This window comes from Miscanthus floridulus, chromosome 7 (genome assembly GCF_019320115.1).
Source record: "Miscanthus floridulus cultivar M001 chromosome 7, ASM1932011v1, whole genome shotgun sequence".
NCBI lineage: Eukaryota > Viridiplantae > Streptophyta > Magnoliopsida > Poales > Poaceae > Miscanthus > Miscanthus floridulus.
In genome coordinates, this window is record NC_089586.1 from 49,931,184 (window position 1) to 49,950,402 (window position 19,219).

The window sequence follows — 19,219 nt, forward strand, 5'->3', positions numbered from 1 at the left end:
TTTCCTCCTGTACCCCTCTCCCTCTCTGTCTGTCTCTCCCTCCCATCAGTACCCTGGACTGTACCTCTGAAGGTTGATGTCTTCTTGGGAAATACTGTGGACTAAGGTCCTGTTTAGTTTTAAAAAAATTTGCTTGCTACAATAAAAGAGCATGTTTGACACGTGTACAGAGTACTAAATGTAGACGAAAAAAACTAATTACACAGTTCTCGGCAAAATCGCGAGACGAATCTTTTGAGCCCAAGTGCCGTAAGTGCTACAGTACCCACATGTGCTAATGACCAATTAATTAGTATCATTAGATTCGTCTCGCAGTTTCCTCTATAATTTATTTTTTTATTAGTATTAAAAACCCCTCCCGACATCCTTCCGACACCTCCGATGTGACAATAAAAAAATTTTCAACTCCCCAACTAAACACACTAATTTATTATGAAAAAAATAGTATCTATTGCTGCTTATAAGCGGCAGGAATTAACCGATCGACCCTCTCCCTCTCTTTAACATTTTTTTTTTGCTTGAAGCGAGCACCTTCCCCTTTCTCTACCTCGCCTCCATATATACGCCATTGTGGCGCTCCGCTAGACGCGACGCCCATGGGGGGCCTGACCTAATGTAGGGGCAGGAAAAAGCCCACTGTTCCATCTCTTTCTCGGAGTAGGAGGGCACCAAGGCCCAGCGCCCCTCGCCCCCACCAGATTGGGGGAATTCGAGCCTCATCCGATCGTCACCGGCCGCCGAAGCGCAAGAAGCAGCGGCCGGTATCCTCTCCGTCTCTCTCTCTATACCCAGAGTTTCTTGGTTACTGATTTGTGGGAAAGATTTGATTTTTGGTGTATTGTTTCGTCGGCCTGAATCTCTGTTCAATCTGTTTTTGAAAGCGTCAGGACTCTGGAGGACACGGCGGTTCGGTGGATTCGGAAAGGGAGGATCTTTTCTTGGATTTCTGTTCTTGAGGAGAGGTATAATCGCATCGTCTTCCGCCCATTTATGTTTATTTTCATTTACTCACAGGGACCGGATTATTTGGTGATTTTTTTTTTGTCTGTGCTTCATGCATTGATTTGCGGATTAGTTCTTGATTTTGTGCGGCTTCAAGGATTAGTAGTAGCCATTAGGCGTGCGTTTCGTGGTGCGGTTTTTGGTAAAATTTGGTTGGTAGATAGTGCTGTTCTTGGCTACCATGCCTGTGCTGCTTGCTTTATTTGTCTGTGCCCGCCTTTAATGATCGTGATGTGGCCCTTTCCGCGGCAAATTGAATGTGGTGGCCAAAAATCAATGTTTTCTCTCTGGAAAATAATAGAGAGGTTCCATTTGTGATGGAGACGTTACTGTCCATATTCCTGCTATTTGTTCCCCCCGAGATCCGTTTCTTTAGTAGCTGTTTCTGACATTTAGTATCTGTTTATTAATCTCATGACACAAGACAAATATACGGGTCGAGGAAAGTTTTTTTTATAATATTAACAAGTAAAAGAGAGAGAAAACTGCGCAGACCTCTGCCATTTGTTAATCTTATTACCGCCTTCCCTGTTGTTGAAGGGTTCGGTCAGGTTGGATTATTGCCCTTTTCATCTGGGCGAGTTTTAGTCTGTTAAAGAAATGGCATACTTTTGGTGTTTGGTTCTCGTCAGTTATGATGAGCTGTGAAGTTCCCTTGAGATGTAGACAGCCACCAAGATGTTTTCATCGTATTTGCATGCATGGTTGTACAGATTATAGAGTCTAGATAAACTTGAGTAGTACCTAACCTGAACATTGCTGTTCTATTTACATGTACTCTCTACTCAGAAAATTTCGTTGGGCTGAAAATACTTACTAGTTAGCTCTACATTAGACGTTTCCATATTGCTATAGCTTCATCCCTTATTTTATTGCAATATTATCTCTTGCAGGGTCTTGTATTAGCTACTGTGTTATTCACTGGATGTTGGCAATGGGGTCAGAAGAGTGGGAGCTGTATCCTTCTTCCTACATTGGTTCACAGGTCATAGAATACAGACCGGTCTCTGAAGACAGCGATGATGATCAGAATGGGGATGTGGCAGTGTCGCTGGATGCTGTTCTCCCTGATGATCTCTTGGAGAAGGTTCTTTCCTTCTTGCCTGTTGCAAGTATTATAAGATCTGGGTCTGTTTGCAAAAGGTGGCATGAGATTGTGCATGCCCAGAGGCACCCATGGAGCAAAATGGTGCCTCAGAAGCCATGGTACTTCATGTTTACCTGTAGTGAGGATGCAGTTTCAGGTTTTGCCTATGATCCGAGCCTCCGCAAATGGTATGGATTTGATTTCCCTTGCATTGAGAAGAGCAACTGGTCTACATCCTCATCGGCCGGGTTGGTGTGCCTTATGGACAGTGAGAACAGGCGCCGCATTTTGGTGTGCAACCCCATCACTAAGGACTGGAAGAGACTTATTGATGCTCCTGGAGGCAAAACAGCTGATTACAGTGCTCTTGCCTTTTCTGTGGACAGAAGTTCTCATCATTACACTGTGGCTGTTGCAAGAAGCAACCAGGTTCCATCGGAGTATTATCAATGGGAGTTTACCATCCATTTGTATGAGTCGGCCTCTGGTAGTTGGGTGACTCCCTTCACTGGAGTATTGCTTGGATGGAGAGGTGGCGACGAGTGTGTCATCTGTGATGGAATCCTCTACTATTTGGTGTACTCCACAGGAGTTCTGGTGAACAATAATGAGCATCGCCATTGTCTTGTAATGTATGATCTCACTGCAAGACCTAACCACACTTCTCTGATGAGCATGGCTATTCCAGTGCCATGTGCTCTTACATGTGGCCGATTGATGAACCTGAGTGAGAAGCTTGTGCTGGTTGGTGGCATTGGCAAGCAAGATAGGCCTGGGATCATCAAGGGAATTGGCATTTGGGAGCTCCATAACAAAGAGTGGCGTGAAGTCGCTCGCATGCCTCACAAGTGTTTTCAAGGATTTGGCGAGTTTGATGATGTTTTTGCAAGCTGTGGGACAGATGATCTTATCTATATCCAGAGCTATGGATCGCCGGCTCTTCTCACCTTTGAAATAAACCACAAGTCATGGAAGTGGTCCGTGAAGAGCCCTGTTTCGAAGAGGTTCCCGCTGCAGCTGTTCACTGGATTCTCTTTCGAGCCAAGGCTGGACATTGCTCTCTAGTTTCTTATATTTTCCACCTCCACCAGAATTTTTGCATTACATTTTGCCTGGTTCAGGAGTGGCCAAAGTCAGGAGGTGATGCCATTAAAGCCATTTGAACACAGAAAATGTTCGTTTTATAGTTCTATTCTTTTCTTTGTTGGGTCTGTTGGGTATATCGATTGAAATGATCAATTAACTTTGCCGATCTTTTTTGTTGACTTGGACATTGGAGGGAGAGATGATGCCAGCAACTTGCCTAAGAACTATTTTTGTTCCCTGCAAACTTTGTGCTTCCTTGTCACAGAAAATTGTCCATTTCCTGTCCTTAAGTATTCCTCTATTCATGTTCTGTTTGGTCTCTGCAGCTACTGAATTATGTTTTGTTCTATTGTATAACAGCAAATCAGCAATTAGCTGTGAAGTAGTCCATCGTTGTTGGACCACAGAGTAGCTGCTACGCTTTCCTTGGAGCCGTTTATGAAGAGCAGAGCCTGTTACTTTGCTAGTGATCTCTCTTCTTTTTCTGCAAATAAAATCAATCTGCCTGACACTGAATAACCAACGTGCTTTTGATGCTAAAAAAAACCCAACGTGCTTTTGCTAGTTTGTTAAATGCCTCAATTGCAGTGTGTTATGTTTTACTTTACAGCGCTAGGCCTGCTTCAGTTTCTTCCGAATCATTCGCTTCCAGTGCTGTAACTGTAATGCAGTGCCTAAATGCTCTCTTCTAACCTTCCTGCTGAAACACAGGAGTATATGAGTTAATTAAGCAGTGCATGCCGCCGTGTGGTGCTAGAATCTTTGCCTCCCTGTTTCTGACGTATAGTATTAGTATCTCTGTGATGCATTTCCATTGAATGTGCTTGTGCGAAGACATGTCACATGTACCAGTAGTAAAATTGAAGAAGCTGCATCAGGGGGGCGCTATATGTGGAGGCTGCCTTCTCTCAGCCTGTGGTTTGGATGGATGGATGGAACGATCCTTCTTCAGTCCTGCTACCCCGTCAGAGCTGTCTGACAATCTGTACTGAAAGCAACTGGTTGTACCACCCTAGAAAGCAGCGTCTGCGAATCTCCATCCAGCTGTCACTGCTCCCAAATGAATTGCTTGCTCTGCGAAGAAGGATGCAAATTGTTTGTTTTTTTTACGTTGTGATGTTTAAAAACTGCATGTGTGCCTAGAAGAATGTAAGGTTCTGACGGAGTTAAACTTAGTAGAAAATAATATCATAAGGGGGCTATGACTGATGGGTTGCAGCCAGAAGCTGCGGTGACGGCGTCTGAGGCAGCGGCACGCCCCGTGCTACCGGCGGCCCCAAGTGACGACGCCCGTTGTGGGCTGGATGGAGGGGATCGTGGCCGAGGGACCCCCGGACACTGCGGTGGTTGTCGAGGAGACCGGTAGGGAGTTGTCTCGGGTCCTGACATCGGGGGCAGCCCCCCGCCCGTGCGAGATGAGCCCCTGCTCTGGTGGGGGAGTCCGCAGGACCCGTCGTCGGAACTCTTCACCCTCAATGATGCCGCCGAGGGCATGGAGCGGGAGAGTCTCAACGAGAGGATCACGGCCGTGCTGGAAGCTCTAAACCAGGCCAGGGGCGCCCTGCAAGACGTCATTGTTTGCACCGGTCGGGTATTCACTTAGTCTTGCCTCTCGCCCTCCTCTTTCTTCATCTATTTTTGTGTTCTGACCACCGTGTTTTTTCAGTCTCTTATTGCTCATAGCCGGGAGAAATCTCGGTTCCTTCACGAACACAAGGAGGACTAGGGCCGCCTCGTCGATGAGGCACGGTTGCATAGGGACATGACCGCCCAGCTCCGACAGAGGGTGGCCGAGTTGACTCCCCTTACCGCGGAGGCTGGCAATCTTCGACGGCGGGAGGCCGAGGCCCGTCGGGATGCGGAGGACGCCGAGAAGTCTTTTGATGAACTATCAAAGAGGGCGCGGCGGGATGAGGAGGAGGCCGCTAGAGTGCGGAAGGAGCAGGACAAGCTGCTCTAGTGGGATGTCGAGACCCTCCAGTGGATCATCGACCTCCTAGCCGAGGCCGAGAAGGAGTGGGATCTTAGGTTGGAAGCCAAGGAAAGGTCCGCGGCCCTAGAGCAGATGGCAAAACTAGACGCCGAGGTGGTTGCCCGGCTTCACAAGGAGGGAGACGAGCTATGCCAGGCCGCGGAGAGGCTCCGCTCGGAGCACGGTGCGGCCCGCGGGGAGCGCGACCAGGCTGTCTAAGAGCATGACGAGGCGCAGCAGAGGATCAGCTCCCTCTAGGCCAAGCTTGGGACCACGAAAGCCTAGAAGCTGGAGGCCGAGGGCGCTGCTGCCGGACTGGCCACGGATCTTGTCGAGGCGAGGAGTCTTCTTTAGGCGAAGAGCGACGAGCTCGATGTCCTGAAGGTTGCCCTTGGCGTAGTCTACGACGACCTGCAGGTGGTGCAGGCAGAGGGGACCAGCTCGCTCACGGCCCGTGCCATAGATATCATGGCGTGGGTGCGCCAGCTGGAGAAGGAAGCACTTCGCTCAGGGATCACCCAAGCCTTCGCCATCGCCTGCTCGCATTACGATGAAAGCATCGACTTGGAGGCGATGAGCCTCGGTTTCGTGCCTGGCTACGAAGCCTCCGAGCTAGATGAAATAAAAGCGGCAGTGACTCCTCTTGCAGAAACCCTGGCGAGCAAAGTTGAAGACATGGTTCTCCCCCAGAGGGGGTAGTTAGTCGAATAGGTCTAATGGATATTATCTGTAATCTGTGGACAAGTGTCGGCACTTTTGTATTTTGAAAATAGATTCATAATTTTGTTTTGTTTGGTTGAACTTGCTTTCTTCCCTTTTTGCATTCGAAAATGGGGCTCATGCAATCTGACCCTTCCGTTCGTTAAGACCGTAGTTCCGAGGTGTATAAGAGGGAAACTTCGATTATGCTGGTGAGCAAGTTACCGTAGCTGTCGGGGCGTGGGTTTGTTGCAGTCCGACCTGGCACGCTCGGTTATTTGTTCCCACAAACCTTGCCACTAACCTTAACGTGAGAAAGAGGTCCGATGCAGCGACTGTTTTGAAAAAAGGGGGTATTTATACCTTTATCAGGCCCCGAGTGAGATCCGACCCCTTGCGGTTGCTGGGGTCGAATGTCACTAGAGACCGAAGAGAGGATAGCGAAACTACTCTTGTATTTGCACGTACCCCTTCCTTAGGATTTTAGCTATCGTTCTGTGACTGTGCGTTCAGTCTTATTGCAAGTCCAACCTTTCCCGAGCCCCCGCGCGTGGCGGGGATTTGGTCAAGGGTCGGCTCGTTTTTGTGACTATCGCCCCGTCCACGGTTTTCGCAACCGGAGGGGTTGAGGTGATGTCACTTGCCTCGATGGCTCGAGTGACGTGCTTGATGAGCTCGCTAACAGGGATGTTCGAATGGAATTTGGTTCTCGTCGCTTGTGATAGGGTCGGCAAAGCCCTCGAGTGGCATTCCATTGCTCCTTAACCCACCTTCCAATAGATTCCCCCTTAATGGGGATTCTATGGGCTTGGCTAGAGGCTGGATCGAACGAGAAGGTTGAGATGACCCTATCCGCCTCTATGTGGGTTGGGCGAAGGCCGCTGAGGCTCATCTGTGTTTTTTCCCTTGGCTCTTGTTCGACGTGAGGCAGCCTTGGGCCCTTCGTGGGCCGGCCTTCGAATGTCGATCTCTCGATCTAGGATCAGGCGGCTCGAGCCCTAGAGCCCCTTAGGGTCTGATAGGGGTTAGCCGTGTTTCATGTGCCACCCCATCCTCGGTTTCCACAACTCGAGGGGCTGATGTAACAACACTTGCCTCGATGGCTCGAGTGTTGCGCTCAATGAGCTTGCTAACGGGTCTGAGTGGGGTCGGGCAAGGCCGCTGGGTCTCATCTCGGTTTTTCTCCCCTAGCTCTGTTTGACATGAGGCGGCGTCGAGCCCTTTGTGGGCTGGCCTTTGAAACTTGGTCGGTTGCCGCTCATATCGAATGAGGCGAGTATCGCTTTGTGACGCAACGCGAAGCGTTGAGATGCAACAATTGCATATGCAACACTTGGATATATGGGATGAATGTATGATATAATGGAAATGAAGGCGAGGGTCGGTGATGTTATCTTGGTGGCATGAGTGATGGGGAGCTCTTACCGGGCATATCCGTGCGGGCTTCGGGTCCGACGTTTGCAATGGGGCCGGCGTAACCTGCATGAGCATCGTAATTTTTTGTTTCTATCTCTCAGCAGCAATTCGAGCCATTCGATCGACTTGGGTGACCTGACAGCTTTCCCTTGAAGGAGATTCTGCAGGTAGACCCCTCCGAACCCATCTCGAGAAGGCAGATGCTAAAGCTTGGAATGTGGGGATAAAGAACTCGATCACGCTGGTGAACAAAAACATCGTAGCCGCTGGGGCGTAGGGTCTAGCAGTTCGACCAGTTTTACTCAAAGTTTACACCCACAAACCATGCATCGGGTTTTTAAGCATAAGGAGGGGTTGGGTGAAGAGAATGTCTAAATGAGTAGACACTCTCGGCAGCCCCCGAGCGATGTCCGCACCCTTGCCGTTGCTGGGGTTGGAGGCTTGGTAGTGAAATTGATACGTAAAGTAAGTAAATAAGGGTGCTTATCTTTCAACGGCCATTTGGTTTCTCAACCCCGCCGCTTGGCATTCGCCTAGGCCGTCCGATTGACTCAGGAGGCCCATTGGTCTCCCCTTGATGAAGGTTCCGTCGTTGGGCCCTTCTAGGTCCTTCCTGGGAAGGCGAAGAGCCTCCTGCATGCGGCTGCGCCTTGTTTCTCATGCCCGGCGTGCGGTAGTGGTGGACCATGCCCAGGCCGTGTCCCATTTAACCATGTGCTGTCTTGTCGAGCAGGGCACGTCCCGTCGATCAAGACGCGTCCCATCGAATTCCCATTCGCATTGAATAGGGGAAGGGAGAGGGTTTTTCGCCCCAACCCTTCGCCTTTCTCCATCTGTTGTGTCTCCTCCTTAAATAGGGGAAGGGAGAAGGTTCTCGTCCCGTTCCTCCACCAATTCTTGAGCTACTACCTCTCCTCCTTCTTCCTTCTTACCGAGTGTGTTCGTGCGTCATGGCAGTTCCCAAGTGAGAGATGGTAAAGCGAAGGAGAGGAGAACTCACAGATCCGCTCATGAATCCAGAGCGCGATGTCGAGCTGGAGGTCATCCAACATAGATGAGATGGTGCTAGCCCCCTTCGTTGAGAAGGGGCCACTTCCACCGAAGGAAGAGGCGCATTGGAGGGTGATGCACATAACCGGCTTTGTCACCGTCTACGAGGCCTTCGTTGGGATGAAGCCGTATGGAGGCTTCTTTTGGTGAATCTTCTCTAGGTGAGCCTTGTCGATGGGGAAGCTGCCTAGGACTACACCGATGGGGGTTTTTGCCCTCGCAGCTGCTCAGATCGACCAGTTCATCAAGTTTGATGAGATGTCGGAGACATCCACCAGCCATGGTGGCCATACTTCGATAGGCAGCGTCCCCATCCAGGAGTTGCCTTATCTCGAGGTGCCATTGTTAGGGTTGTGGCTAATCATGATGGCGTAGACCCCAGACGCCCTAGCGAAGACGCCACGGTCCCTGACGTGGTGCTCGACATTGCAGATGACGGCACCCTCAGGGATCCCACGGAGCGGTAGGACGTTGTCGATGGAGAGCGTGGCGTGGCGGTCGTAGTAGTATTTAGAGTAGAAGTGGTCAGCAAATGTAATCGTTTAAGTTTGTGGGGCAGCCCCCGTGTGAACAGTTTTTTGTATTCATGAATACATCGATCCCTTTCGTGATAAAATCACTTTATAAGGGGAAGCTCGTCCCATCCGTTTCCTGGCAATGGTCGTGCCATTCGGACGATTCGGGTTACCTACTGAAATAAGAATTTCCTACAGATATAAAGGATGCGGACATCCCGCGCAAGAATTTAGTTAAGCAGGGAAGCCAAGCGATGAATTTGTGCGAAAACAGACAAGTTCTCAGATTTCGCTACAGCAAACAGCTTTTCAGCTCTTCTCCCTCTTTTTGCAAAAGAGGTTTAGTGCCTTCCGACCCTTCCCATAGTTAAGTTCATAAAAGCTTGGAGCGTGGGTGAGCTAGATATGATCACGCTGGTGAGCAAAGGCGCCGTAGCCACTAGGGCATAGGTGCCTCGTAGTCCGCCTAGCTTTACTCAGAGCTTGTTCTCAAAATCCTAGCTCTTAGGATTTACCGTGAGAAAAGAGGGCAGGCACAGAGAATGTTTGCAGGATAAATGTACTCATACCAGCCCCTGAGTGAGACCCGACCCCTCGCACTTGCAGGGGTCGGATGTCACAAAAAATCAGGGATTGCAATGACAAAACTGATAAGGGAAAATGTGCGTTTATTTAGGGGTAAAAATGACGTAGCTGCTCGATGTTCTAGGCATTGGTGAAGACCTCGCTGTTCGATGGTTTTCAGCTTGTAGGTGCCTGGACGGAGTACTTTCGCGATGATGTATGGCCTCAGGCGGGGAGAGCTTGTGGTGGTCCTTGTTGCTCTATACGAGATGAAGGACTAGGTCCCCGACGTTGAAGGCTTGGCCCTGCACCCATCGGTTGTGGTACTGTCGCAACGCCTGTTGGTACTTGGTCGAGTGGAGGAGGGCGACATCATGTGCTTTGTCTAGCTGGTCCATGGCATCCTCATGGGATGCCTTGGCTCCCTGTTCATCGTATGCCTTGATCCTTGGTGCTCCATAGTCGAGGTCAATTGGGAGGACGGCCTTAGAACCGTAGACCATGAAGAATGTCATGTAGCCGGTGGCTCGACTAGGAGTTGTCCTTAGTCTCTAGAGTACCACGGGGAGCTCGGCGACCCACCGTACGCCAAACTTGTTCAACCGGTTGAAGATCCTAGGCTTGAGGCCCTGTAGGACCATGCCGTTTGCACGCTTGACCTACCCGTTCGTTTGGGGGTGCGCTATGGCAGCCCAATCGACCCAGATGTGGTATTCATCGCAGAATCGAAGGAACTTCTTGCCGATGAACTGTGTGCTATTGTCTATGATGATAGAGTTCGGTACTCCAAAGCGATGGATGATGTCGAGGAAGAATAGCATAGCTTGCTCGGACATGATCACGGAGATTGGCCGAGCTTCTATCCATTTGGTAAACTTGTCTATGGTGACGAGCAAGTGGGTGTATCCTCCGGGTGCCTTCTCGAGAGGTCCAACCAGAGCAAGCCTCTAGACCATGAAGGGCCACATGATGGGGATCATCTGGAGTGCCTGGGCCAGGAGGTGAGTTTGCCGAGCATAGTACTGACACCCTTCGCAGGTGCGCATGATCTGCTCGGCGTCGGCTACTGTAGTGGACCAGTAGAAGCCTTGTCGGAATGTGTTTCCAACCAAGGTTCTAGGCATGGTGTGGTGACCGCAGACCCCACCATGGATATCGCTCGACAAGTGCTTCCCCTGCTTAATGGGGATGCAGCGCTGTAGGATGCCGGTGTGGCTTTGTTTGTAGAGTTTGCCCACCACAAGGGCGAAGGACTTGGGGCGACGTGTGAGCCATCAAGCCTTTGCCTTGTCTGTCAGTAGTGTGTCATGGAGTATGTAGTTGAGGTAGAGCATTCTCTAGTCGACCAGAGGGTCGGGCTCTATTACTAGATCTTGTTCAAGCTCCATGACCTTGGGTCCGGACAGAGCCGTCGGTTGGTTAGCCCCCGAGGCTAGATTGGGTGGACTGTCATTGACCTGTTCTGACCCTTAATAGTGCACCGAGGGCTTATGTTGGTCGCTGGTGAAGACACCTGTTGGCACTGGCTCTTGGTCGGATGTCGCCTTCGCAAGCGCGTCGGACGCCTCATTGAGGCACCTCGAGATGTGATTGAGTTCGAGGCCGTTGAATTTTTCCTCTAGCCGTCGGACTTCTCAGCAGTATGCAGCCATCTTGGTGTCATGACAGCTTGACTCCTTCATGACTTGGTCGACGACCAGATGGGAGTCGCCTTGGACATCGAGGCGTCGGATGCCCAACTCGATGGCAATGCATAGGCCATTGATGAGGGCTTCATACTCAGCCACATTATTGGATGAGGGGAAGTGGAGACGAACCTTGTACCTCATAAGTACCCCGACGGGTGATACGAAGACCAGCCCCATGCCGGCGCCCTCTTCATCAGTGACCCATAGAAATACATCGTCCAATACTCTTGGTCGACGATCGCTGGTGGCATTTGGACCTCGGTCCATTCCACGATGAAGTCAGCCAACACCTAGGACTTGATCGTTGTTCAAGAGGCATACGTAATGCCCTGGTCCATCAACTTGAGTGCCCATTTTGCGGTTCTTCCTGTGGCGTCCTGGCTTTGGACGACCTCACCGAGGGGGAACGACATCACGACCATCACCGGGTGTGACTCGAAGTAGTGGTGTAGCTTCCTTTTGGTGATGAGGACGACATACAGGAGTTTCTGGATTTGGGAGTAGCGGGTCTTAGAGTCGGATAGTACCTCGCTGATAAAGTACAAAGGGCGCTGCACCTTGAGGGCGTGCTCCTCTTCTTCCTGCTCCACTACCAGGGCGGCGCTGACGACTTGCGTGGTGGCCGCTATGTATAGCAGAAGGGATTCTCCATCGATTGGAGGAACCAAGATCGAGGCCATTGTCAGAAGTAGTTTGACCATGTCAAGACCCTCCTGGGCCTCGGATGTCCATTCGAAGCGGTCGGCTTTTTTCAAGAGTCGATAAAAGGGGAGTCCTCATTCGCTGAGGCGTGAGATGAATCAGCTGAGCGCAGCGAGGCACCCTACGACTCGCTGAACCCCCTTTATGTTATGAATCAGGCCCATCCTTGTGATGGCTGAGATTTTCTCCGGGTTGGCTTCGATGCCACGCTCAGAGACGATGAAGCCGAGCAGCATACACCTCGGGGCCCCGAAAACACACTTCTCGGGATTGAGTTTGATGCCGTTGGCTCAGAGTTTTGCAAAGGTTTGCTCCAAATCGGCTACGAGATGGTCAGCCCATTTGGACTTGACCACGATGTCGTCAACGTAGGTGTCGCAGAATCGACCAATTTATAAGAGTACAAGTACAATAGCAGTCCGTAAGCGGTCGCACTGTCATACTTGAACCCATATAAACCCGGTAGTCCATCGAGTACCACGACGGGTCTCGATAAACGATTTACAACAACCAAGATCGTACATGATTCAACATACATGTCACATATTATATAAAGTTCACAGATATATTTTCATCATCAGAGTATGAAACAAAGTTATTACAAACCAAGTTTGATAACAAAAGCAGAAGCAAATTAAGTTTGAAAGTAAAGTTAACAATATAGTTTAGTACAATGCCAACATATGATCGCAATCCACAAAAGCATGTAGAAGGATTTAATAAGAAGACTGCCCAAGGCTTACTCCTCATCCACAGTGGGATAGAAGCAACTCTTGCAATAACCATGATACATAGTGCCATGTGCAATAATGGGAAATGAAACCCTGAGTACGAGAAGGTACTCAGCTAGACTTACCCATCATAAACCAGAAATAAACTGACTCCAAGGATCATGCAAGGCTATATAAGTGGAGATAGCTTGACAACATTTTGCATAAAAGCAATTAACTCAGTTATACAATTATGATTCCATTATCAAGTTAATTATAACTATCCATCTCTAAATTAGCAACTAACATGTGCCAAACATGTGGTATATCATTTTAAAAGCATACAATAGTAACCATAGCAGGTATTGTAATTCCACATTCATTCGAACCATCATGTTCCATAACACAGTTACTACGATTTTGGGGTTAGCCAAGTTTCTCACTATCCGGGAGAGACGGCGATTCGAATCGATTTCAACTAGCTGGGAATTTATTCCTAATACAAACCTAGGCAGACCAGATCATTAGTTGCCTTAGGTCACCTTTGGTACAACTCAGGTCCACATTTCATGGGTTCATACCGCGCCGCACAGTTAGGGACACCAAATGCCAAGACGTTCAGGCCTAGCCTGCCCTTGGGCTCAGTCTGGCTCCCTGCAAGGAGAGCACAACAGAACAGGACCCGGCCTAAGTTGAGGTACTTGGCTTCATGGTCGGAACAAGTTATCCAGCCAGCTAAGTGATAGGCATGCGTTCAATCTTGTCAGAAGTGCCAACAACGGTACGGTCCTTAACCGGCATAGACAGAATCACATGAGTCAACCTACGCATAGACTCTGCCCGTCCTTGATTTTCTTTCACCCTATGGTTCTATTCCACGATAGCAAATATAGCCAACCGTGCTCCGGTATCCACCTATATCTCGTAGGTGACAGGAAATCACCCGACTTCTACCGGTCTAAGTATGGCTAAGCATATATTCGATCCTAGACCTACACAGGGTTAACGGTGTATATATCTGGACAAGGAATTTATATGCATCAAGTGGTTCCAATCAACTCTTATAACCTAATGCATCAATCATAAAGGATTCAAGTATTATTTTGTAAAACATTAGGAGACTTAGAATGCTCCGGGGCTTGCCTTTCAGAAAGGAAGTGGGGCGGTGATCAGGGCACTCTGGAAGCTCTTCTAGGTTCTGCTCCTCGCCTTCGGGAGCTGTGGCTTGAGGATTCTCCTGCTGGTCCCCTTCCTCTACTTCGTCGAACTCTAGCAACGTTATTTCTTCCTCCGATCCTAGATGCATGAATATGGCATAAGGTATTGCGAATGTATGCATGCCGACAAGTATAATATGATGATACGTGATGAATGCATTCTTGTATGTATTCTTAACATCATGGTGCTGAAGTAATAACAAGTGTATCATGTTTTACTGAGTATGTGCATATCTCTTCTTAATTAGTCAATCAAACACTTCAGCAGTTCATGTACCACACTACAAAACAGCAGCTACTCATTTTACTCATAACTGAAGTTCTATTTATCCAAATGTGGTGATCTTAGACTTTCTGGAAAGCATATAAAATTTTCTACAACTCTTATTTAATCACCAAAAGCTAATTCACAATTTATCTTAACCAAAACAGACAATCAATCTAGTGCTGTCCAAAAATTCCAGAGAGCAAGCAATTCGGAAATACTAACTTTAAACAGCTATAACTTCTAAACCCTGTGGCCTATTGTCCTAAAATTTTAACACAAGATACATGAAGAAGTTATCTACAACTTTGGTATTAACCATTTTTACAGCAAACACCATTTTTACTATGCAACATACCTAATCACAGAATCTGTCCGAAAACCCTCCCAACTTGAATTATAAAGCAACAATACTTTTACTTCATGTAAGCATTCAAATTTTGACCACACAAAGTCTACCAACAGTTCAAGCATACCAAATACACTCAAGAAAGAATAATGATAAAGCCCAAACTATTTATTTAAATGCCTTTATTATTTTATTTAGATACTTAGGTTAAATAATAAATATATACTAAATATGTATCATAAATTCTCATCAATTTACAATGTCTTACTAATGCTACCAAAAGACTACTATAAAAGTTTCATGCCATTTTACCAAGTAAAACATTCTATACAAAAATGACAAGGCAGAAGGGCTTAAAATAGCATAATTAGAAAACCCTAGTGAAAAGAGTCAAGCAACATATTTTATATTTTTCTTAGCATCCATATGGTACTAGGATAACCTCCAACAAATTTCATGAATATTGGATTCATAAATAATTTATAAAAATTCATACAAGGATTACCTAATTATAAAAGGAAAATCTATAACTACAAATCTACTCATGCACTGACCCTCAAATTTTTACCAGAGCTTATAATTGCCAAGAATAGCTCACCACATAAATTTCATAATTTTTGGAGCACGGGAACTCTAGATATAAAATAAACAAGTTTACATACATTCAAAAACACATTTCAAGTTTCAATTTAAATCCTCCAAAAACTCTACTGCATATGCCGATATCATATTTTTCCTAAATACTACACTTCACCAAGATCCTAACAAAATTTGAATCACCAAATTTGGATCTATACAACTAAAGATATAAAATTTACAAAACCGCATGAAATCAGGGATTAAATGAGCTATCCTAATACTCTTCAGTCGATGACAGGCGGGACCCGCCTAATAGGGGACCCCACGCGTCAGTGACACAGAACAGGGTAGTGGCGCTGCTTGGTACTACGTGGCCATGGCTCGTTGACGGTGAGCTTCACCGGCGATGGCATCTACACATCATGACCCCCACGACCTCCCGGGCCTATTGACCTACTTGACCGAGCCTATCGTCGGAGCTAAGCACGGTGGCAGAATTCGTGGCGGCACGGCGGAGCCGGACAACGGCGCTATGCCGATGGTGGCCACAACGACACAAGTTCAAGCTCGGACAAGCATCTACTACCCAAGATGAACTCAACGCACAAGCTAACGCATGGAAAGGTGGACGGTGGCGCTCTAGCCACGGTGACGGGCACGGCGGTGATTTTCTAGCGAGGTCAAGCGCGGCATGAAGGCTTATCGAGCGTGGTCAGCGACCATAGGCGGATGTGGTGAGGCTTAGGGATGGAAGTGGAGTGGTTGCGGTGGTGGAGAAGTGGTGAGGGCGAGCTGGCGCCGGCAATGGCGATGGTGGCGAGCTACGCTGTTGCTGAGGGTGCGCGCAAAGGCGAAGGAGGAGGCTGAGAGTGGAATGAAGGTGCTGGGAGGGAGCGGGCGAACGCTGGGATGTTGAAGGCGCTCTCTGGCTCGGTGTGGCCCGACCGGGCAGAGCAAAGGCGACGCGCGACCTCTTCTTCTCCATGCGGCGGCCATCGTCTGAAGGTGGTCGGCCATAGACGTCGTTCATTTCAGTTCGTCAGAGCACCCGATTTTAGCCTGACAGCGAGTTTTCATGAAGCCCGATCTCTCAAACCATGTAGCCAAATCGAAAACAGTCAATAACAAATTTGTAGCTCTATGTACCAGTTTCAAATGTTCTTAAAGGATCAAGACCTAATTCCCAACGGTTAAGGAGTAATGTCATCCCAAAGTTGGGGTTTTCAAACTGTCAGAGCACTTGACTTAGCAAAATTTGCTAAGTGTTGAAAATGTTGATTTGCTTATTTTTGTGAGCCTAATTCAAGCATGTTAGGAGCTAAACCAGTCAATGACCCAAAAATAAAAGATGTCCCCCTTGTCAAATACTACAACTTTACTTTAGTGACCACCTACATGCAAGGTCTCTAGCACATAGTTCAAACTTGGTCAAACATGCTACATTCAAATGATGGTATACATTCAAACTATGGCTTGGTGACCAATTTGCCCCTAACCATGAATACTATAGTTGTTCATAATGATACTCTAAACATGTTTAAGCTATTTGCAAAGTCATACAATCATTTCATGCATTGGTCACACATAGGGCTATCTAGGTCAACACATAACATCACTTAAGTGCTTGATCATGAAAGGTGACATTCATGAACAATGTTCCATTTGTTAACCTAAGTGTTGCTAATATGTTTTTGTGACTCATATCAACCAATTACCTATATACACTCATGATCATATGCATATATACTAGGAAACATGAAATAACAAGCAATGTTGTATATGTTTCAATCAAATGTTTCAAATGTAAATGCTTATATATGAATGCTTGATGTTCATGCTCATGCTATGCAAGTCAATTTGTGCAAGGTTAACACCTAGGGTGTTACAGTAGGCCTCAATGGTCCGCCCGATGAGGTCCCTGAAGCATTTGAGCATACAATGCTGGTATGTAGCCCCAGCGTTCTTTAGACCGAACAACATTGAGATGCAGCAAAACGATCTGAAGGGGGTGATGAAAGATGTCGCGAGCTGGTCGGACTCTTTCATCATGATTTGATGGTACCCAGAGTACGCATCAAGGAAGCAGAGGGTTTTGCACTCTGAGGTAGAGTCAACTATTTGGTCTATGTGCGACAAAGGAAACAGATCCTTTGGGCACGCTTTGTTGAGACCCATATAGTCGACACACATCCTCCATTTCACACTCTTCTTTCGTACAAGAACAAGATTGGCTAACCACTCTAGGTGGTATACTTCCTTGATGAATCCATCCATCAAAAGTTTTGCTATCTCCTCACCGATGGCCCTACGTTTCTCCTCGTCTAAGCGACGTAGGCATTGCTTCATGGGCTTGGAGCTTAGGCGGATCTTCAAGGTATGCTCGGCGACTTCCCTCGGAACGCCTGGCATGTCCAAGGGTTTTCACGCGAAGATGTCTCTGTTAGCGTGGAGGAAGCCGACGAGCGCGTCTTCCTATTCGGAGGAAAGTGTGGTACCAACGTGCACCATTTTACCCTCGGTGCTGTCGAGATCTATGAGGACCTCTTTGGATCCCTCCGCTGGTTCAAAAGACTCGGTCATCTTCTTGGTGTCGGGCACTTCTTTGGTGACCTCCTTCTTGATGGCGGCGAGCTCTCCGAAGGCGACGATTGCTGCGTCATGACCACAGCACTCGACCTCGCACTCATATGCATGCTGGAAGGAGGTGCCGACGGTGATGACCCCGCCGGGGCCTGGTATTTTTAGCTTGAGGTATGTATAGTTGGGGAAGACCATGAACTTCGCGTAGCATGGACGTCCTAGGATGGAGTGGAAAGTTCTAGGGAACCCGACCACCTTGAAGGTGAGAGTTTTCGTCCTATAATTGAATGGATCTTCAAAGGTAATGGGTAGATCGATCTGCCCAAGTGGCATGGCCTGCTTTCTAGGCATGATGGGGTGGAAAGGTGATCGGGTCAGGCAGAGGCGTGTCCGGTTGATGCCCATTTCATCGAGCGTCTTGGCATACATGATGTTGAGGCCGCTTCCATCCATCAGTATTTTGGTGAGCCGCTTCATGCGGACGATCGGGTCAACCACGAGCGGATATCTCCCTGGATGTGGGACACTCTCTGGGTGGTCGGTCCGATTGAAGGTTATGACAGACTCAGACCACTAGAGGAAGGGAGGTGTGGCCGGTTCGGTCTTATAGACCTCACGGCGTGCGACCTTCTAACGACGTTTGGAGTCATAGCCCACCGATCCTCCGAAGATCATGAGGCAGCCGTCCGGTGTTGGAAAACCATTGTCCTTGTCCTTGATGTCATCCGTGGTGGGCATAGGGTCCTTTTCGTGCTCCCCTTTGTTGGAGCCTCCGGACAAGAACCGCCATATGAGGCTGCAGTCCTTGTACAGATGCTTGACCGAGAAAGCATGGTTTGGGCATGGCCCCTCGAGTAATTTTTCAAAATGGTTCGAAGTGCCCTCCGTGGGCTTTCGACCACCCTTGCGGTTAGCAGCGGCCACGAGCGAGTCCTCGTGTGATTGCTTCTTGTTCTTCCTTTTAGTAGAACGATTGGAGGCACCTTCGCCAACGCCCTTGTCCCACCTTGCCTTGCCATCAAGACGATTGAAGATCGCTCCGACTGCCTCTTCTCCTGAGGCGTGGCTGGTGGCGATGTCTAGGAGTTCCTAGTGGTTCGTAGACCCTTGTATCTTAGCTTATGAACCAAAGACTCGTGGGTGGTCTTGGACAAGAAAGCTCCTATAACGTCGGCGTCGGCGACGTTAGGAAGCTTGTTGCATTGCCGGGAGAAGCGCCGAATGTACCCACAAAGGGTTTCTCCAGCCTTCTACTAATAGTTCTTGAGGTCCCACAGGTTTCTAGGGCGCTTATACGTGCCCTAGAAGTTTCCCATGAAGATCTCCTTAAGGTCCGCCCAACTTTGGATTCCGTGGACGGAAGGTGTTCTAACCATGTTCATGCCAAATCGACCAAGAACAATGGAGGGTTGTGGATAATGAAATCGTTATTATCTGCACCACCATCTTGGCAGGCAAGCCGATAGTCTTTGAGCCATAGTCTGGGGTTTGTTTCCCTAGAGTACGTCAGAATATTGGTTGGTGGTTGGTACCTTGGTGGGAAGACAGCGTTGAGGATGTGTCGGCCGAAGACCTGAGGCCCTGGCAGGTCAGGGCTCGGGCTTTGGTCCTCGCCACTGTCGTATCGTCTACCACGGCGAGGGTGATAGCCACGTTTGGCTCCCTCTCTTGGGTCATCGTAGGCGTGTCTGCGGGCGTCGAGGGTGTTGCGCGCGTCATGCTTGGGGCTGAGACGCTG

At 48.4% G+C, this 19,219-nt stretch overlaps 1 protein-coding gene across 3 annotated transcripts; it reads left to right on the plus strand.

The window, feature by feature from the left end:
* The first annotated feature begins 512 nt into the window (after positions 1–512).
* LOC136463201 (F-box/kelch-repeat protein At3g61590-like) lies at positions 513–3,485 on the plus strand. Of its 3 annotated transcripts, none has more exons than XM_066462216.1 (3): positions 513–761; positions 888–962; positions 1,896–3,485. In XM_066462216.1, exon 3 carries the CDS (start codon positions 1,928–1,930, stop codon positions 3,152–3,154), a length of 1,227 nt encoding a protein of 408 aa, XP_066318313.1. In that variant the 5' UTR covers positions 513–761; positions 888–962; positions 1,896–1,927; the 3' UTR covers positions 3,155–3,485. The 3 variants fall into 3 exon arrangements, with proteins under 3 accessions (XP_066318313.1, XP_066318312.1, XP_066318314.1); XM_066462215.1 differs by having other exon boundaries at positions 514–761; positions 882–962; XM_066462217.1 differs by having other exon boundaries at positions 615–772.
* Positions 3,486–19,219: the final 15,734 nt, after the last annotated feature.

Coding starts and splice junctions, on each gene's coding strand:
- LOC136463201 (XM_066462216.1), top strand. CDS start 1,928: ATGTTGGCAATGGGGTCAGAAGAGTGGGAGCTGTATCCTTCTTCCTAC.